The sequence below is a fragment of the Camelus ferus genome, chromosome 5 (genome assembly GCF_009834535.1).
Source record: "Camelus ferus isolate YT-003-E chromosome 5, BCGSAC_Cfer_1.0, whole genome shotgun sequence".
NCBI classification, from domain to species: Eukaryota; Metazoa; Chordata; class Mammalia; order Artiodactyla; family Camelidae; genus Camelus; species Camelus ferus.
In genome coordinates, this window is record NC_045700.1 from 50176567 (window position 1) to 50199362 (window position 22796).

The window sequence follows — 22796 nt, forward strand, 5'->3', positions numbered from 1 at the left end:
TCTCCACACGCCAGCCACACTCATCTCCTTTTGGTTTTTCTACGCACTGAGCTCTTTTCTTCCTTAGAGCCTTCCTTGACTTCATCACCTGGTTGGTACTTCCATCCTCCTGAAATTAGGTTAAATGTCACCTCTTCAATGAGGTCTTCTCCGAGTGCCTTGAGAAAATACCTCCCTCACTGTTATTCTCTGTGTTAACAGGCTGTTTCCTTCATGCAACTTACCACAGTTGGAGTTATTTGCTAGCTTGTTCATCACCTTCCTCCCCACTAGACTGTAAGCCCCATGAAGGCAAGCATCAGATTTGACTCTGGTCATCGATGAATATCTTATCCCTAGGAGAACGCCTGGTACTTAACTGTCACTCAGTAAGTATTTGATGAATCAAGCAATAGAAAATAAAAATGATCTTAAAATAAAAGAATCTCTCCATTTCTCAAATGGAGAATACAAGCTTCTCTGCTTGTATTACTAGTGGCTTTAATTTACGCCTTTTCCTCAATAAAGTCATAATACATCTTAGAGCATGAACTGAACAGTGTAAGTAGGGTTGCCAGATTTAGCAAATAAAAATATATCCAGTTAAATCTGAATTTCAGGTAAACAATAGTTGCACTCTTTGGGACATACTTCTACTAGAAATATTCCTTGTTGATCTGAAATTCGAATTTAACTGGGTGCCCTGTGTTTTTACCTGGCAGCTCCACTTCTACTCTCTCCAAATTAAGAAGGCTGGAAACAAATATGAAAAACTCTAAGCCACATCCCAAAATATTTATATTCCTCCGCCAACCTCAACCCCATAACAACTCCCAGTGACTTTTTCTTCACAGTATTTTATCTGGCAAACCTATTAAACGTCTCAAGTCTAGAATATTTTTAGCAATGACAAATAACCTCATTAATCTAAGATCTGTGAAAAATCTATGGAAAAATCTAAAGGAAATATAACAAAAGCAATCTCTGATCACTTTTTAGCAAAACCAATATTCTAAATAGAATTATTACAGTGTATGTGTATGTACGTATACATATGTAAACCATACAGCACAGCTAATGACTAAAAGTTAGGCAAATTTCTATGGTTGAGGATAAAACAGTTAAAGAAATTTTTTTTAACTACTATTGTTGTCAAATCCTCTTGGATAGGTTAAAGCTTCCTCCACGATTCCAGACTATATTAATTTTATAAGAATTCCCTAAGATATGTATCTCATATCAAGGTTCTAGGTACATCATCCATCTTTGAGTAATAATATCTTTGATAGAGTAAAAAAAACTTTAATTGAATGCACTGTAACGATTTTGAAAAAAGAAGTATCTGCAAATTTTAACTGTATAAATACTTTCTCTCTGAGGAACATTGTTAGGTTATGAGAGTTTAGTCATAATATACACACTCACAAATTTTTTTGACAGTCAAATAAAATTTGTATAAAGTTTACATACAAAAGTAAACAGCTGACCCACAGAACACTCAACAAACATTAAACTTTCACAAGAAAATTTCTATCCCAGATAGATTTATCTTTTGTGTCTGTATTTGGAAAAATATCTTAAAGTAAAATCTAGTGACTCAGTTTCATTGGTGAGCTCTGATGTAGGAAATCTTTATAGTTCCAAAAATAAGTCACTATTTGCAAAACACTACCAACTTCAGTTACCTCCTGGATTGAACTTGCTTCTAGAAAAACAAAAAAGCAAGAAAATGCAAGACAAAGCAATTATCAGACCCATGTACAGACGGTATAAAGAAGTTGTGTTTTCGCATCAATTTCCCACAGCAGGAAAAGGTGATTAACTACAGTTCAAAAGCAAAACAATGGGCAGCGCTATGAAATAGGGCCACTGTATCAAGCCTTGTCCTCTGCCATATGCAGTTCAAGACTAGAGCCAAATGCTTGCCTTGCAATCCCAGGAACTGCCCCTGAGTAGCCAAGGGCAAATCTCTCACATCAGTAGTTTTGAATGTTAATTTATTGTAGTTCTGGGCAGCCATTTGCTCCTGGAATGAGAAATGGACCATTACAGATGCTGGCTGCAAGGAGCACAAACATAAAGAACCGCTTAACAGGGAGGAGGAACACAGACCTCACCGAGGACCCAGACTGTCTGTCTCAGGCTGCATGACTATTTGTGATATGTTTATGATTCAGGTGGCAACGTGGCACTTGGTGGCACTTGGAAAATAGACTGATAGAGTTAGGTTAAGGTGATCTGAAGTAAAATCCCAAATGAGTTATACTGATAAGCTCCATAAAGAGACTTTGCTGTCAGCTGTAGGCCTCCAGCCAGGAACGGTGACAAACCACAAGGAATGAAAAGTCAATTTACCTGGGGTGACCTGACAGAAGTGCCATCTAACTGAGTGAAGAGCCACACTCCAGGATTTCTTAACAAGAGGATGACAGGCTTCAAGGACACTGTACCTGAACGAATGCATAGAAACTGAGAAAGCATCAGTTTCCACTGTCAGATATTTAAAAAACTGTCTGCTGTGTGATCTGTTTTCACGACCTCTGGTCTATATCTGTCATAAAATTGTTTTTTTAATTCTAAAAAAGATGAAAACTTTCTGAATTTAAAATAGAATTAAAAAATACCCGTGGAATCTGGGGTAATAAACAAAATAATCAATTGTCAGGGTAACTTTAAGATCAGTTGCTTTTTAACTATTACATGCAGGAAAGAAGGGCTTATCATATCAACATATATTGATGGTGTACCTACTATGTGTAAGCCATTGTGTGATAGATATTTTGGTCTTCTTTTTCTTATCTTGGCAAATAAATTTTATTTGGAGCCTCAGTTTTATTTGATTGCTAGTAGTTGTGTGAAGTCCTGTGCTGAGAATTATTGTTGAGGCTTAAGGAGGAGCTAAGGAGGAAGGTATGCTGTGACCGATTAGTGATGTCTTCCGTGGGCATTGGGAAGGAAGAGTGGTGGCAGCTGTGCTATGTATTTGCAACCACTGGAAATATCAGAATATAAGAAATGACTCTGGCTCAAATTAATTTAGTCTAGGACTATACTGATGAAAAGTGATGTAAAATATATTTTGAGAAAATTATAGATATCTAAATTTAAATCACTAGGGATATATTTAAAACATATATGTAATTTTAATTTTCAATTTCATTTTGTAGTAGGTGAAAGTTATACTGGCAATAAACCTATTAGCTCTGGAGCCAGCCTCTGGCCCTTTGTGAGATAAGCAAGAGTGACCTTCTCAGGTAGGGGGCTAAGGGTTCTCCATTTGACTAGGAGGACAAATGAGTAGAGGGTATAAGAAAGCACAATTACAAGGAAGTATTAAGTTCTTACTGGGTTCATCTTCTTAGGCACTTAAAAGAATTGTCTTGGTTCTGAAAAAACAGGCTTCCTGTTAATATAGAAACAGGAAGAAAATAAAAGGGTCTATTAAATTGTGTTCAGGGAAATGTGATTTGTAAAAGGAGCTTTCCAAAGAGCTTCTTATACTGAAATCCATCTTGACAACAATATTCCCATATAAAAAGCTTCGACTTCTAGGTCAGTGTCAGCCCTGCCCATCTTGCCTGGATTCTTTTTTGATTAATCATCTTGACAGAATAGACATGCTATTTTTACATATGTTTGATTCGAAGGCACGGAGTCAGTACAAAGGCACTTCCCAGGGGTTTGAGAGAGGCCTCAACTTAGGATGAGGGATGAACTCATCATTTTTCCGCCCAAAGCAAAGACTTACTTTAATCATTCTATATCACTACCAAACTAAAATGTTAATATTGGTAATCATGCTCCAAATTTCAATCTAATTTTGAAAAGCAAGCCTTTAAAGTACTTTCATAATTATGCATATTACCCATTTAGCTATACTACAGTGACAACATTGGCATTCACTCCATGGCTACCCAAACAATCTTTCACCCTTTGCTCATAATTTTTTAAATATTGGTGCCTGTACATTTTCTAGAGGATAATATATCTTGTATTATATAAATCCTGAAACTTAACAGGTACTCTGAAACTACATCCAAATTATTATCTGTGGCAGATCATTCTTTGACATTCTTTCCATAAGAGGTGGAGTCTACGTCCTTTCTCCCTGGCTTTAGGTAGGGTTTGGGACTATTCCAGCTGCACTGGGCCCAGGCCTTAAGAGACTGGAAGCTGCTATTTCCCAGCCCTTGAAACATTATCTCTTGTACCCCTGAGCCATTGTATATAAGTTCTATTTACAGTGAGAAGAAGCTTCAGCCACATGGAGAAACCTGAAGGATGAAACATCAAACGCAAGGAGAGAGGCCAAGGAGTGCCACGAAGCCACACATGTGAGTGAGTGAAGAACCCACCTTGAAACACAGCCTTCAGCCTCAACCATCCCAGCTGACACCATGTGCATCAGAGATGAACCACCTACCCTAGCCCTTTTGGAATTCCTGACCCACAAAATCATGAGGAAAATTATTGTGTCTTAAGACACTAAATTTCAGGATAGGTGTTAAGGAGCAATAAATAAATAAAACAATATCAACCTTCAACGGGGCTTCCCATTCTATGCCATCTCCAGATCTCTGTATTTCCAGTGTCGACCAAACCCTGTCTTTTAAAATCCAGGTAAATTTGTTTGAACCTCTGAAACTATGAAAGGCTATGGAAATTCAAAGCCTTTTTCAAAATATCTACACATTCCTGGTAGGTTTATATTTTTACCTTGGCCTTCAAGTATTTATGTATTCTTGTACTGTATCTGCTATAATCGTCACACCAATATGCAAAATTCAACTCTCTCTTCAATTTCTACAAAAGGTCCTCTCACATCAAGCATTCATGACTTTAGGAGATCTTGAAGAAGGTTTTCTTTTCTTGTTTTTTCCCTCCTTCCCTTTCTTCCTTCTTCCTTCCCTCTGTCCCTCCCTCCTTCCTATCTCTCTCTCCTTCCTCTCTTTCCTCTCTTTTTCTCTCTCTTTCTCTTTCTTTCTTTTTGAAAAACAAATGATGGCATTTCATCATTTCAAATAAAATGTCAGCCTCATAGTTCTCAAAATGTCTCTTGGTCTTTCCATCGACAGGGCATTTCACTGACCATTAACCTCATAAATCTTAGCCTGTTTTCATTTTTCTGGCTTCTCTCCAATATAATCTTCCCTTTTACTTTTTAAACCCTCTTTCTCCATTTCAAATGTAAAATTAAAAAATTCTCTCCCTTTCTCATACAGAATGGGATTTCCCCATAGAATTCCAGTGGCTAAGTTAGATAATACTTCACCCACCTTGTTACACTCCAGAAGTACTCATATGCCTCCTAAGTCATTCGTCAGCTCAGTGGTTCTCAAACTTTAGCATGCATCAGAACACAGATGGCTGGGTCCCGCCTTCAAAGTTCCTGGTTCAACATGTCTGGGGTGGGACCTGAGAATTTGTATTTCTAACAAGTTCCTAAGTGATGCTGATGCTGCTGGTCTGGGGACCACACCGTGAGAACCACTGTTCTAATTCCCATCCATGGAGTCCAGGTTAAGAAAGTCTGGATTAGAGTCGAGGCTACCAGTTGGATGTTGAAGTGAGCAGAGAAAAAGAAGACAAAGTTTGTCTGGGTCTTCTCCCAAATACCAGTATAATCACAATAGCTTCTTTTAAGAGGGTTAGAAATGTTTCTTTAGTTTTATTTTGCTAATTATACTTTTTCTTTTAATTGAAGTACATTTGATTTACAACATTGTATTAGTTTCAGATGTATAGCAAAGTGATTCAGTTGTTTATATATATATATTCTTTTTCAGATTCTTTTCCATTATAGGTTATTACAAGGTATTGAATATAGTTCCCTCTGCTATACAGTGAATTCTTGCTGTAGTCACACTTTTCATGACTATACTTCTTTTCATTTCTTAATTACATTGGAAATGGAGATGAAAAATGTTATGAAATTAGTTTCAGTTAATATGCTTAGAACCCTTTGGCTTATGAAAGCAATTTGGTAAAGATACTGTTTAAAATAATGTCATCGTGTCAGTCAACTCTCTGGCATTTCTGAGCACAGAAATCAGAATTCAACCCTTGAATTGCACTGGCTTACAGAATATCCTCATTCTCTCTGTCTGTAGGGGTTTGTAGTAGTACTTGATTTTGCTTATGTGGATTAACTGCTTTATGGATTATCTACAGCACTCTTAGGGCAGGCCATTTCCTTCCATTTAGTCATTTTCTTAACTTGTCAACACAGTACAGCAACACTGGGAAGCAGTATAGCTTGCTGGCTGGGCACAGGGCTTTAGAGTTAGACTGCTAGAGCTCATAATCCTGGCTCCACTAGCCTTGTAACTTTGGCTTAATTACGTAGCCTATGTGAGTCTCAGCTCCCTCATCAGCAAAAGGCAGGAAATATCTGCATTTTCCACTCACATTTCACTAGCTGGAGCAAGTCCCATGGCTTCACTTAACTTCAAGGGAGTTTTGGAAGGTGTAGCCCTACCATGGGCTCAGAAGACAAAGAATCAAAAATATTTGGTGATGCGCTTCAAAGATTGTCACAAAGGGTTAGGCAATCAAACAGCAAGTTGTATTAGAATTGTTTTTGAAATCAGAGCAAATGAGTCCAATATATGAGCTCTGGTATATGAATTTTATGATGTTTGTTCAACTTTTGCTTACTTCCTGATTCTCTTCTGTATTTCAAAGAGTTGTGTTTGGTAGGCAGGCTCTCTAAATAAGTGGAATTATAGTATATCCTTATTAAATTCTTTATATTTAACATACATAATGTATGTAGTATATAGTCATTAAATATTGTTGATTTGACTACACATTCTGATAACTACAGAAGAAGATTATTATAAGTGAAGAATTATGATTGGGTTATTTCTGTTCCATAATTTTAGGAACCGTTACAAATTTCAATCATTTTGATGTCCTTAGGGTGAAAAAAACAGCCTATTCCTTTTGAAAAAGTTGTAGATGGTAATAATTCTTCTAATTTTTAAAGTTTTCAGTAGTCTCTAATAAAAGATCTCAGCCATTAATACCTAAAATAAAAAGGGTTTTTTGATTATTTCTTAGTGTGATTCAGTATGACTCTATACATATGCATACTGGACTATAATTTATAACTGTTTCAAAATAAATGTTACTTTCTCACAATTGTATTACTCCCCACATTATGTTTTAAAGTGAGGCTGTTTTTCTTAATCATGTAGGTTATTAAATGTATTAATGTTTCACAAATGCTTTTCTAATGAACTCCTTGCTTACTTATTTTCCTGTTTGTTAACAGCAACAGAGGAGAACATAGCATTCTTCTGGACTAATTGAACAACCTGGATTAGTTGTTGCTATTTCTAAAACAACTATAATATGTGCCAATGTTTTTTCAAGTCTATAATTGAAATATCTGGTAATTTGGTTTCACTTAATGCCATACTTCCAAGTAGCTCATTATTGAATATTTATATATGTCTCTTTTCTATACCTCTCCCCTCATGGTTTTCACACAATCAACAAGGCATAATCATTGTGGTTGATGATTTGGGAGAGGGCTACATTGTTTATTTGCATTGATTATGCAGGAATACCCTGGAGAACTTTGTTTGAAGCAGTGTGATTTTGCTGGGAGAGCCCTCTGGAGTAAAAGGAATAAGAAAGAATCAGGCCCATACTACCCAGGGCAATATACAGATTCAGTGCAATCCCTATCAAATTACCAATAGCATTTTTCACAGAACTGGAACAAAATATTTTTAAACTTGTATGGAAAAACAAAGAACCTGAATAACCAAAACAATCTTGAGAAAGAAGAACACAGCTGGACAAATCACACTCCCTGGCTTCAGACTGTATTACAAAGCTACTGTAATCAAAACTGTATGATACTGGCATAAAAACAGACACATGGATCAACGGAACAGGACAGAAAGCCCAGAAATAAACCCATGGTCAATTAATCTATGACAAAGGAGGTAAGAATATACAATGGAGAAAAGATAGTCTCTTCAGTAAGTGGTGCTGGGAAAACTGGACAGCTACATGTAAAAGAATGAAACTAGACTAATCTCTAATATCTTATACAAAAATAAATGTAAAATGGATTAAAGACCTAAATGTAAGACTAGATGTGCTAAAACTCCTAGAGGAAAACATAGGCAGAAAATCACTTGACATAAATCACAGCAATATGTTTTTTTGATCCATCTCCTAGGATAATGGAAATAAAAGCAAAAATAAGCAAATGAGACCTGATTAAACTTAAAAGCTTTTCCACAGCAAAAGAAACTATAAAAAAAGTGAAAATACAACCTACAGAATGGGAGAAAATATTTCCAACAATGAGACTGACAATGGATTAATTTCCAAAATATGCAAACAGCTCATACAGTTTAACATCAAAAAAAAAAAAAAAACCCCACAAAAAACAAAAAACAAAAAATCCAATCAAACAATGGGCAAAAGACCTAAACAGACATTTCTCCAAATAAGACATACAGATGGTCAACAGGCACATGAAAAGATGCTCAATATTGCTAATTATTAGAGAAACTAATGCAAATCAAAACTACAATGAGGTATCACCTCACACCAGTGAGAATGGCCATCATTAAAAAGTCTACAAATAATAAATGCTGAAGAGGCTGTGGAGAAAAAGGAACCCTCCTACACTGTTGGTAGAAATGTAATTTGGTGCAACCACTATGGAGGCTCCTTAAAAAGCTGAAAATACAATCACCATATGATCCAGCAATCTCATTGTTGGGCATATATCCAAATCAAATTTTAACTCAAAAAGATATGTGCACCCCAATGTTCAGAGCAGCACTACTTACAATAGCCAAGACATGGAAGCAACCTAAATGTCCACTGACAGATGGATGGGTAAAGAAGATGTGGTATATATATACAATGGAATATTACTCAACCATAAAAAGGAATGAAATAATGCCATTTGCAGTGATATGGATGGACCTAGAGATTATTATACTAACTGAAGTAAGTCAGACAAAGAAAGATAAATATCATATGATATCACTCACATGTGGAATCTAAAAACAACAAAAAGCTACAAATGAACTTATTTACAAACCAGAAACAAACTTACAGACACTGAGAACAAAGGATAGTTACCAAAGGGGAAAGGGGTATGGGGAGGGATAAATTAGGAGTTTGGGATTAACATACACATACACTATATATAAAATAGATAAACAATGAGGTCCTACTGTGTAGCTCAGGGAATTATATCCAATATCTTGTAATAACCTATAGTGGAAAAGAATCTGAAAAAGGATATATATATAATTTAATCACTTTGCTATACACTTGAAACTAACATAACATTGTAAATCAATTATACTTCAGTTGGAAAAAAAGGACCGGGCCTAGTTTGGGCCACTGTCAAATTGACTGGGGCCACAGGGGCAGCTGGAGGGTTGACATGGAGGAAAGGGAAGTCCAAATGTAAGACTTAAAAAGGACAATTTTTAACCTGTCTGGGCCAGATTGGTAGCTACTGAGACCAAGTTAGATTTGTGGGAGTAAGCCCTGGAACAGCATCCATGCAGCTGGGGTATCTAGCCCATTCACTCAATCAAGAAATATCTATTGAGGACTTAATTTGTGCCAAGCACTATTCGCATGGCCCCTGTCTTAATGGAACTTCTGTTTTAGCAGTAGAGACACACACTAAACTGGCAAACGTATGCATTGAAACAATCGCTACAAAGTCAACTAGCAAAATGCTGAAAGAGACAATGTGGGTGGGCAGAATGTGAAGAGGTGGCAGGAAAGTGGGTTAGAGACTCCCTTTCTAAGCCAAACCCAGCAAATAAAAAGGAGCTAGCCAGGACAAGGGGTAAAGGGAAGGTATTTTGGGCAGAAGGCAAAGTCGCCTGGAAGGGCAATGTGAGTGAGGCAGGGGAGACCCGAGATGAGGAGGGGGCACTGGGCAGAGGCGAGGCCACCCAGGGCCTTGGAGGCCAATAAAGGATTTTATTGTAGACAATGGGAAGACACTGAGGGGTCTGGGGCAAGAAACTGACATAATCTGGTCAGCTTTCTAGTCACTGTGACTGGGAAGCCCCTTCAGCACTCCTCTTCAGTTATACCCTCCTCCAGAGGTGGCCACCTCTCTGACTTCTGAGCATTCACTCCCTTAGTATATTATGTACTTTTGCCTATTCTTGAACCTAGATAAACAGATCCCCGTTACATGTAGAACATGACCCCAGTTGCTGTGGAGGATGGACTGGAGGTGGGAAAGAGAATGGTGCCTGGGCTAGGATGGGGAAGTGGAGACTGAGATCTGTGGAGACAATGCACAGGGATATGGAAAAACGAGCCCCACCTGAGGAGAAAAGGATCAGAACCACAGAAATGCTCAGCCTTTGCCTCCATCTTTGTGATGCTTCAGACCCTGAGCACCTGAGTTCCGGGCCTAGGCCCCACAGAATGAAGGGCTCAGCTCTGGTCCTCTTGGGCTGCAGTCCACCCTCCTGGGGAGAAAAGTCCCTGGGTTCCAGGGGACATGTTTACCCAGATTATGTTCTAGGTACATGGGCTCACCCAGACTAAGCTCCAGGTACCCCAGAATTTCCCCAGGCATCCCACAGGGCCAGAGCCTGCTGTCAGGACCTGCATGAGCTTCTTCTCCAGATTTGGCCTCCTCTGGGTGGGGGCTGCTTGTGGGGCTGTGGGCAGAGTTTGGAATGAGCAGGCTGGAGTTTCACACATATATAAAAACTCAGCGCAGTGCAGGGAAGGGCTGGGGAGTGGGGAGATGGGAGACAGGTAGCTCCAATCTCTTCTAATCCATTACAGGCTTGGTTCCAGCGGGTGGTTCCTAGGTGTGATTTACTACCTTTTGAAAGGTGCATCCCCTCTCTGCTCCCCCGTATCATGGCACTATCAAGATACTCAGCAACCGGATACTGAGTAAGATATTGAGTGAAAGCCAGTTTCTTATTTAGTCAACTATAAACCTGATTTCACAGCTGAGTATTTTACCAGAGCAGTAGACAGGCTCGGGCAAGGCTGCCCCACTACAGAACTCTGTTCCCTCTCACACTGTGGAGTAACTGGCCTGCATCAACTGGCCAGGCTCAGCATTTGCTTCTGACCAGAATGAATTAACAATTGTGTTGCCAGAGCTCAGCATAGACCCAGGCTATCACCCCTAGAATCTGCTGTAGAAACAAAGGCATTAGGGCTGAAAAGAAGTTTCCTTACTGATAAATAAGTTAGTAACTTTCAGTGAGACAAAAAAGGAGGAGGAGGACATTTCCAAGGTGTTTTATTCAGCTGGAGCTTTTAAATCAACTGGTTCTTCTTCACTATTTGTCCCTTAACCATTGTCATCACTGTCTCATGAACCAGAAGCATGGCTCCCTTATTATGAGCCAGAAGATCTCCATAATCTCTTTTGAAAACCAGAAATAAACTGAAACGAACAAAACTTTGGCCTATTTTCAGCTAAGGATGGTTGAATTTGAATAATTAGCACTTCACTCTAGGTGCCTCACAAAAAATATCACATATCCTTTCTAGGAAAAAGAGAACACAACAAAAAGTAATTATTTAGCTCAAACAGTATCTTTTAAAATTTGTATCTACTTTTGTTCTTTTACACAAGATGTGCAATAAATATTTATAAAGACAGGCAAAGAAGCAGAAAAGTGTGATCCCTAACTGAGAGAAGAAATAATCAATAGGGGCAGACTCACAGACACCCCTGATGTTAGAAATAAAGATGAAGAATTTAAACTAACTTGTGAAGAACTGTGTGTTAAAAATTTAGAGGAAAAGTCAAAGATAATAACAGTTGGGACATTTCAGCAGGGAAATCAAAGACCATGTCAAAATGTTTAGAACTGAAGCACACAGATTGTTAGATATGTTAACTGAACTTTTGGAGGTACATACAAGAACTAAGAGTTGGTCGGAAATAAAAGTCTGAAGCTTCAAAGAGAGAGAAAGAGTGAACTAGGAAAACATATTGGGGGGCATCTGGTTGGATGTGACTGTTGAAGCCAAATGAGTAGCTGAAATTGCTCAGGGAGTGTGTAGAGAGAAAATAGGAACAAACAGGCAAGATGACTCAAACTTAAAGAATATTTAGAAGAGGCTCAACAGAGGAGATTCAGAATGGAAGACCAGAGAAGAACTACTTAGGTACAGTCACTGAAGCCAAGGGAGGAAGTAATAGAAAACATGGAAAGCAGGACAATTTCTAGGGTTATAATTGATCAGCCTCCAAACAAAACGATTAAAAAAAATACTTTGCAACCCTAATTATCTACTGCAGATACTACTGAGACAAAAGAAAAACATATATATAATTCCTCAGTGCTAGCTCAAAGAATGTCTCACAGAGCCAGCTGCCTAGAATTTGTAGAATTAATTTACAAAATTATAAACTGGCAATCACAGTTTTCATAGCTATTTCACAAGACTATGTCCTAAATTTGCAAAAACAGGTGTTTACAGAAGCTGTTAGCAAGTCACAAAATGCTTCAGATACCAAGCAGGTATCTACTTAGGTATGAAATTAGGTTCATTCATTTATAAATAAATAGTATAAATAAACATACAATTATTGAGGACCTACAATGTGTCAAACACTATTCTAGTCACTGGAATAGATCTATTTCTCCTTTTACTAAGGAAAGTGGAATATATTATGGATATCTGTAAAATCCTAGTAAATTACATGATGATTGTGGTAATACTAAAATTGCTGCCCTGTTCCTTGTTTTTAAGGATCATCTATCTTTGCTTTTGATCCTGGTCTCCCCTATGGCCATGAAATACACTAGACATTTACATGCTAATTACCATAGTGGACTGGTTACTTTCTTTTCTGTGACAGGATGATCAGTCTACAGCATGAGCAGGTAAGAGAAGTTAAGAACAGAAAATGGAGACTGAGCATAGGTAACCTTCTAGATGATAACCTTCTACATGACTCCTCAAAAGCGAGGTGAGAATGAAAGCCATTAGGATTCAAAGAATAAACGAGTATTTAAAGCAGGGAGGAGTGTGTGTGTGGGGTGTGGGTTATAGCTCAGTGGTAGAGTGCATGCCTAGCATGCATGAGGTCCTGGATTTAATTCCCAATACCTCTGTCAAAACCAAACAAACAAACAAACAAACAAACAAACCCAATCCCCTCCCCCCCCAAAAAAACAGGCAAAAAAAAAAAAGTTAAAGCAGGGAGGAGATGGCACCCTCTAGCTCCATCTCATTTCATCTACCATCTTCAACCTAATTCAACAAATATGTATAAAGGAAGTACTAATACCAATAATGTGTTTACCTTTTGTGAAACAAAAACTTGGAGAAATTACCACACAAATACATCACTCTATACCAATGGTTCTTGCTTTGCACTGTGCCTCAGACTCACCAGGAGAACTTTTTACATGTGCTCAGTCTCTACTTCCAAAGATGTTGATCCAATTAGTTTAGAAAAGGGTCCAGGCATCAATATGTTTTGAAAGCACCCCTGCGGACGCTAATGTGTGGGCTATGCTAGACCCCCAAAAGCCCAATCAGCACGTCACTGGGAGACCTTTCTCTGCACAACAGAAAGGAGCAAGTGAAAAGCTGAAGCCCACACTCCCTGTTTAGTTGGTCTTTCCTGTGCCATCCAAAGAAGCAGCTCAAGAAATCTGGCATGATTATTTTCTTAGAGCCTTTTTAAAAGCCACAATTTGATCATACATTTGTAAATCAGCTCAATAAGAGCCTAGAATTTTCACAGAGAACAGCTACCAAAGCTTTTTTTAAAAAGTAATTTATGATGTAGTGGTGGCTACAATGGAGAACTAATTACCACATAACTATTTCAAGAAAGTAATTCATTTGTGTTTCCTTTTTTTTTTTTCCCCTTTCTCGAAAAGGAATGTTTACATAATCCAGCATGTTTTCAGTAAAGAAGAATTTACAAGTGGGAACGATTCCATTTCTGCTGGTGCGTTGTATTTGGCTTTGTAACTGATAACCTGTATCCACTGTACCTACAAATAAACATGGGTCTTCCCAGGGCTGACACCTACCATTTGGACAATCACTGGATCATGGGCTAACAGTAACTTGGTCTGGAAAAAATCATTTTGGTAGACAAAACAGGATATTTATATGAGACTCTGTCTGAGTTTCTAGTTGAGACTAACAGACATGACGTTTTAAAGGAAGTGCGAGGTCCCCCAAGCCTTCTATGCAGGACTGGGAAAGAAGATGCCCCCAAGTAATTCTACCTCCTCCAAGTTTAGGTGCTTGTTTCCCGACTCTGCCTCGTGTACAAAGCATAACAGTTCATGAGAAAGCCCCATACTGAGAATTTCTTAGCGTTTCCTGAGGGTCTCTTCCAGAGAGACTAACACGTATTTCCCCAGGGTATAGTGTGGGAACAGAGATAGGTACCTGATTCATGCCTAAACATTCTAACAGTTAGTTGGGCAGGAAGAGAGAACTGCTTTAAGGACAACTTGCACTTCAAGCTAATGGTTGAAGACGTGTGAGTTTTCCCATGAACCAAATGGACTCATGAAAGATATCCAGGCTTAAAAGGACTTTGAAGCAATCCAAGTGTCTATCAAGGATGAATGGATGAACAAAATGTCATGTATACTTAGAATGGAATATTAATCAGCCTTAAGAAGGAAGAAAAGTCTGACACATGCTACAACACGGGTGAATCTTGAAGACATTATGCAATAAGCCAAAATGACAAGTACTGTATGATTCCACTTACATGAGCTATCTAGAACAGCCAAATTCAGAGACACAAAGTAGAATGGTGGTTGCTATAGGCTAGGTGGAAGGAAGAATGAGCATGTTTGATGGGCACAGAGTTTCAGCTTGAAAAGATGAAAAGGTCCTGGAGATGGATGGTGATGATGGTCGACAACAATGCTGTGCTGTGTCTATTTTATCATAATTAAAAAAAAAGGAAAGGGACAAAGACAGACCCTGACCAGGAGGACTTCCTGGAAGAGTGAGCTGATCCTCACAGAGGAAGGTCCGGATGGGCCACTGGAAACCAGGGGCTGAGAATGGATTGTAACCTGTTGGTCAGGAGAGGCAAACCCACATCAGGGATTGCCATCAGGAGACTGCTAGCCCTGGGAGTTCTCTGAAGAATTTATAAAAGCAACTCATGAAAAAAAGAGAATGTTGGTGTTGGATACAGAGGGCCCTAAAACCAAGTTAGGACAGCATCAGTCACGTGAGGCTCTGCCCTTTCATCTGATCTCCCTCTTGCTCCCTGCACCTGTCTTGGGGGAGGAGGTGGAGAATAAAAAAGCCCACTAGGACCTTCTTCTAACCACAGGCTTCTAATCCTGGGTAAAGGAAAAAGCTCGGAGACTAACACCTGAGTATGTCAGAAGACCCATGGAATCCGCCAGAGTTCACCCAGGAGTGAGGAAGACTGACTCAACGGAGTGGGTTTAAAGGAAGAAAGGTGAGAAAAAATAAAATGACATTCTGCTGACATCCTATGAGTCTAACTTTTTCAGGCAGCCAGCTGAAGAGCATTCTCTCCCTGGCACTTAGGAGAGTCCTCGTGGAGAATTATCTCTTTCAGTTCTCTCTTTCTTCCTTACCTTCAGGAAGCCAGACTGGTCCCTTAATCATCATCTACTGGAAATACCCCAGGGGACCTGGTATCTGGGAAGAGGTCCCACCCCAAAATAAAAAAATAACAATTTTCTATTCAGGACTTAGAAAGGGGGAAGGGAATACAGAGGTGATGCCATGCCAGCCCATGGCCAGCAAGACTGTCATTCAAGTGACCGCCGGCTCCTCCATCACAGCCCTAGCTTTTCCCCTCTGGAATGCTGATGTGGCAGACCAAGATAATTATTTGTGGCTGCATCCATTCATTTATTCAGTACACTTATGGAGTACCGCTATATATGAAACATTGAAAGGAATAAAAGTTAAAACATGATCACATACTTTGATACACATATGTTCTAGCAAAAGAAAACATACAGACTCACCATTAGCTGTAATTTAGGGCAAAGAGAGGAACAAATAACCATGAGATTAGACACTTTATATAGAGAAGATTGCATTTAAATCAAGCTTTGAGCGATGGGACAATTTTGAGGGGAGATGACATAATTGGAACAGAATAACTAAAGTGGAGAGGATGTTAGAGCAAAAATCAGATGGCAGAGAAGCAGGTGGCTGATTTGTAAACTCTGATGTAGTTGAGTTTGTAATTAGTGTTGAATATGCTAAGAGGAGAAATGAGAGCCAGGGGCAGGAAGACAGTTTGGTATGAGATTTCCAAGGGCTTCAAAGGCCAGAAGTTTGTACTTTGATAGGCCATGGGGGAGTGATTTAAGGTCTCTGAGTGAGTGAGTGACGCAATCTAAAACATGGTTCAGGAAGAACAAATAGAAGCCTGTTACAATTGCTCAATCAAGAGGTAATGAAGCCCATAAGTAGGCTGGTTGCTGTGGCAATTGGAAAGGAGGAAATGGATGGGAGAGGCTTTTGGGAGGTAGAATAAATGGGGCTTGGCTCCTGATTGCATATGCCCTTTCCACATCCTCTGTTCGACCTTCATTCCTTCCCTCTTCTGATCATAAAGGTGTATAAGGTATCCCTTAATACACTGACTTATGTTTCCTGGAAAATTTCTCATCAGTGTTAGGTAAGGCTTCATTTGCAGTATCTATGAAAGACACCCCAAAGGACAATTCCCGGTGTTTAAAGTGAAGAAGTAATAGTCTACATCTACACTTGTATTGTATTTTCTCTGCATTCTAGGCTTACAGGTAAAGTTTTCTCCTTTGTATCCTAGGATCCTTACCATCAGAAAACATGAACACACATCTTTCTCGTGAAGTTTCTGCTGCTCGTGCCAAATGGAAATCAGGATCATAGAAGTAAAGTTATTAAAAATGATAGCAAATTCCTTTCTTTGTTCTGTTATTCAGCTTTAAGAGCATCTCTGCTCTCTAACAGCCTTAGAGTATTAATTTTCTATATTTAGGAAGAAAAGAATTTAACAAAAGAACTACATCACTAAATTATGAGAAATTAAGAAAAGCAATCATCAAAATAATTGTGTTTACAATTCAATTGTTGAACAAAATCCAGAGAAGGTATTAGTCACTTCATTTTTTCTAAAGGCCAAAAAAGTAGAAAATATTTTGTATGTTTATATTTCTATTTTTTACCATTTGTGGACTAAACTAAAATGAGCTGAAGCTGCCAGTGTGTGAAGGGGCTCCCTAGCATGGTAAGTCTTTTGTGGGAGGCTTGGCCCTTGGACAGGTACAGCTTTTGATGACCTACATGCTGTTTTCAAAGACCTACAGAATACATGCTGTTTTTGACATGGGGAATTTTGTCAAGGAAGTAGGGAATGAAGGATTTGTTTTCAGCTCACACTTCAAAGCAGGGAATGATCTTCCTGATAAAAGGGGCAAAAAATTACAACTTTTCCCCAGCCCTTCAATCAGCAGTTACAGCAAATCTTGAGCTGAGCAGACAGGACTCAGTGCTGATTACGGACAGCAAGTGCTCTGGTTAACAAAACAGCTAACTAGCTACACATTCTCTCTAAACACGATCCCTGCTTAATTTTATTTAACTGTGAAAACCCCTTTCTTCCTATACCCATTTAACATATGAAAAAGCTAGGTTGAGAGGGTAAGTAGCTTGCCCAAGATCAACAGCTACTAAACCAGGATTCAATCCTAACTACACTGATCAGACTAATGCCAAAGACAAGGCTTTAAATCTCCCTACACTGCCTTTCACTTAGATAAAGCCCGCAACCTCCTTCTGCAGGGGAAATTGATGTGGCCCAAGGCCTGCAATAAAAGCATACCTCTAGTGGGTGTGGAGAAAAGAGAATCTTCCTAAACTGTTGGTGGGAATGTAAACTGGTGCAGCCACTGTGGAAAATAGTATGGAGTTTCCTTAAAAAACTGAAAACAGACTTATCATATGATCCAGCAATCCCAATTCTGGGCATATATCCAGAGAAAACTCCAATTTGGAAAGATACATGCACCCCAATATTCATAGCAGCACCATTTACAATAACCAAGACATGGAAGAAACCTAAATATCCATCGACAGATGAATGGATAAAGAAGTTGTGGTCTATCTAGATATATAATGGAATATCATATATACATATATGGTATATACATATATGATGGAATACTACTCAGCCATAAACAAGAATGAAATAATGCCATTTGCAGGAAAATGGTTGGACCCAGAGATTATCATGCTAAGTAAAGTAAGTCAGACAGAGAAAGACAAATATCACATGATACCACTTATATGCAGAATCTAAGAAAAATGACACAAATGAACTTATTTACAAAACAGAAACAGACTCACAGATGTAGAAAACAAACATGGTTACCAAAGGGGAAGACACAGGAGGGATAAATTGGGAGTTTAGGATTAGCAGATACAAACTACTATATACAGACTAGATAAACAACAAGGATCTACTACTGTATAGCACAGGGAACTATATTCAATAGCTTGCAATAACCTATAATGAAAAAGAATATGAAAAAGAATATATATATATATATATATATATATATATATATATATATATATATATGTATAACTGAATCACCATGCTGTACACCAGAAACTAGCACAACATTGTAAATCAACTATACTTCAGTTTTTAAAAAGTGTACCTCTACTGAACTCTGAACATTTGCAGGGAGCACTTGTGAGAATTAGTCTTCCCAGAGAATTCATCTGGAGGATGTTTACTTCCAGAGGATGCATCAAAAGGGTATTTTTACTTAAAATGCTTGCAGGAAACGATTTTTAAAAGACAAAAATGAATGTTGTGCTGTCTCGCAAGAGTCTCAGGAGCGCACAGGAAGGGATGTATTCACATTACCTCTCCAGGCCAGGAGCTACGCGCTCCTTTTCTGGGGAGGGAAAGGCTTCTCGGGTGGGTATTGTCACCAGAGGCAGTGGGATGCATTATTTCACTCCTCTTGTTACCAACTGAGAAAAACACATTGCAAGAAAATTACGGAAATGAGAAAACTACACTTAGACATAGATCTTCTTGGGACAAGTTCAAGTAGGATAAAAACTGGAGAGAATAAGCAAAAATAAGACAACACAAGAGGAACCTGACCAGAGCGAGTGGGGAATCTTCCCTTGGTTAGCCCGGTCCGTGGAGAGGAGGAGCGGGGCTAACACAAAGACAGCAGCGTGTGTGGCTCTGTACACCCCCACTTGCTCGCATGCACTCTCATGTTCTCTCTCTTGCTTCTGTGATTTTTATTATTTTACCTTTAAAAGTGTTTGCTACATTTTCCTCTAAAGTACCTTAAATCCTTCACTGGACTACACTGGTTATAAACACATACATATGTAATTTTAATAAAATATTTACATAAATATTACATAATTCATATTCATGTGTAATATTTATAAATACATAAACTTAAAATATAGATTCATTCAGAAGTTAATGTATACTCTAGAATATGTAGATCTCATTCCAGAGTTTGGGTTTGTTAGCTCTCAACAAATTATTTTTTGTCTTCATCAAAGTCCTGAGATAAGAAATCCTTCCAGATATTCTTGCAGATGGATCCTTAGGCCCAGGAGTGAGGTGGAGAGAACCTGATTATTAGAGCTGAGAACTTGGTATCTGGTGAGACAGCAGTTGAGTGGAGGTGGGAGGGACAAAACAAATATGGCAACACCAGCATTCTGACTGGGAATGCCACTTTTGACACTAGCACAAAATAAAGCACACAGAGCATACAACTCCGCACATACTAGTCAGCTTCTGAAAGGTAAGACTGTCACAAGGCTCAGAGCTGAGCTGAAAATTTGGGTGCATCAATAATAATTTTTGTGTCTATGGACAGAAGTCCATATGTGAGCTACACAAACCAGAGTGTGTTCACTATGAACCCAAACGAGCAATTCATGGGTAAGGGGACTGTGACTACATCAGCACTTTCTAGGTAATGGGAACTGAGGTCCTTGGGGCGGAGTGTGGATTAAGAAGTGGTACCAGTGAGAGTGCCGACGTTCATTGGTAAATGGCCATTCATGCTTCAATCCAGTTATTTTAGCCCGAGACAGGGAGGGAAAATTCTACCAAGGCAACATGAAGTAGAGTTTAGCTGGGGCTAGTGTATAGTGAGTCCTCCTTTTCATAGTTGCAGAGATTCAGAAACAGTGGATGAAGTAACACTCTGGAGATCCAAATTTGATGATGGCCAAGGAGATATGACAACATTTGTTGTTCCAAATTCCAAATCTCCCAATCCATGATGACTTCTCAGTGATAAATATATGATGACAAGTAATATTATAGTGATTGTTGTTGCTGCAATAATTTTACTGACTGCCTACTAAAATCTTCACGTGCATCAACCTCATTTAATTCTCACAATTGAGGTGACAGAGGTAGCATCTGAAAACAGTTCTGCACACAGACCTTAATGCTCTACTAGTGATTCTCGTTGGCTGGTTGCATGTTTACAGTTCACCTATGTATTCATTCATCCTATAGATACTGTGTTTATTCCTTACTGTAAAGATGTTACATATAAACAAAGCAGGACTACTTTGGAAGGAGAGCAAAACAAAAATCCCTTTCTCTGTTCTTTCCTTCCTCCTTCTTTCCCTCCCTCCATTTGAATCATTCAATCCAAAAACCATTCAATAAACACCTCTTGTGTGCTAAGCACCCTGCTAGGCTCTGGGAATAAGACTGCAAAAAAAGATAAAACTCCCTGTTGCTTCCAGGTTTCACGGTCTGGTTAGGAGAAAAGAATATATAGACAGATGACTATTAACTTTACATCTTCTAAACTTCCAGTCAGAGTTCTGCAGATACCAATGGCTCACCTACTTACCCTCTCCCTTGGTTTTCTCTTTCTACCAATGTCTCACTTGGTACCTGGAATGTTTTGACGACTGTGTACGTGTATTATATGCCACTGCTCTGTACAACATTACCTAGACATTGACATGTCATCTGCCTTACTTAATAAATATTTCATAGATATAAATAAAATATTTGGTAATAGCTAGACTAGAAGTTGGAAAAAAAATAGGTCTTGGGTCAAAACAAGTTGGGATTCAGGGGAGATAAGAACTGTTCTTCTGTAACTTGGTGGGTCTGAGAGGAGATTCAGTGCAGGCATGAGAAATAGGTCAGAGTTCTCGGTGGAATGTATGTGCGTGTGTGGGGGGGGGGCAGCTGGGTAACGGTAGGATGAGAGCCCCCATCTGGGTACCATATTTCTATAGCAAGTTTTTTTCTTATGGTATGAAAAGTTGTGAATTTCTAGAATCTCTGTGCATATTCAAAATGTGTTCGTAATACAATTTAAATCCTGACAAACTATTTTTGGGTCATCACTTTTAATAAACCTAATATTTAAAACCTGTATTTAACTGTCCAACATATATGATTGGGCTTCATGATATCTGTGAACTTCCCAGAATTATATGTAAAGCTGTGTGCATATGTGCAATTTTCTAGGGAGAATATTTAGCTTTCATCAAATTTAAATCTATGACTCTAAAGTGATTAAAACCCAATGAATAGATAATTAAAAATTAAGAAATTAAGCCCCGTAACAAGGACTTTTCCCCCCTTATAAAATGAGGGCTTTTAGCATAAATTCCAATGTAAATACGACACTTACATCAAGAGCCACGGACTGCTTGGCCCACGATTTCTTCACTTGATCATACATAATTGTATTGTTGATGCCAAGTCCACAAAAGATGACAAAAGCCTAGAAAATAGAACACTCACTAATTAAAAACTGGAATAACTCATTGGAATAACCTAATATGAAAGCAGGCAGTCATCAGGGATGGGCCTGAAAATATAATTTTATTGTACACATGGGGAGGCCTTGCAGAAATACCCATATTAAAATTCTTAATTACTATTGTCGTGAAACAACTTTATAGATCACATTGCACACGAGAAAAATTATTAATTTAATGCCATTTTAAAGAAATCATTTACACATTTAAAAACATATGGTCCACTTAAATGTGTTCTTAATTTATTTAGGTTGTGAGCTGATTTTCATAATTTGATGCCTTTTAACCAAAAGCCACCTCTTTCAGTAGCTAGGCTATAAAATATTCTGGTAAAGAAATCAAGTGAATATATCCATAAAGTAAATATTAAGGAGACAGAGGATTGATTTAGACTCAGTAAAGAAGCCATGATGTATTCTCGGGTAGAGAAAAATAATCACGGGGTTTTCATGTTGGTACAGTCTGCTAGGAAGCCTGGTCAAAGCTAACCTCTCCCACTAGGGGGCAGACTGGAGTAAACAGAAGCTTGTGAACATAAGAAAGGTGATGGCAATACACCTGGCAAGGCAGCCTAGCTGTCTCAAGACTGAATACGTGAGTAAGGCAAGGATAAGACAATTAACACTTTGGAGAGAAAAGGGAGGCAAGTCAATTCTGTAATAAAATTAAGATAAAAATAATTAGGAAACATAATCTAATTGATGAAAAAGAGAATAATATCTTACCTAAACATTGATATATGCTTTAAATCTTCCTTTAAATTTCATCACACTGTCAAATAATGTTTAACAATTGTTAAACAGTAATGATTAACAATTGTTAACTAATAATTATTTATCCTTAATAATGTGGCACGCTTTAACCAGGAGACTACTGATGACTCAGCTATCAGCCCTGGTTCACAAATTTATTTTCTTACCTCAAAAAGTCGTTGATCCGCATCATCGAAAGGTTTCCCATCAAGTCTGTTTAACACTTGAGCCACTCCTGTGAAAAGAGATTGG

The 22796-nt window shown here is 38.4% G+C and overlaps 1 protein-coding gene across 1 annotated transcript in view; it reads right to left on the bottom strand.

Annotated features, from left to right (window-relative positions):
- Positions 1-22796, bottom strand: part of PDE11A (phosphodiesterase 11A) — a 327882-nt gene that overhangs the window by 124916 nt on the left and 180170 nt on the right. Inside the window, exons 8-9 of the mRNA XM_032479754.1 lie at positions 22712-22779; positions 21663-21755 (exon numbers count right to left, since the gene is read on the bottom strand). Coding sequence (XP_032335645.1) covers positions 21663-21755; positions 22712-22779 — 161 coding nt within the window. The remainder of the gene's footprint in view (positions 1-21662; positions 21756-22711; positions 22780-22796) is intronic.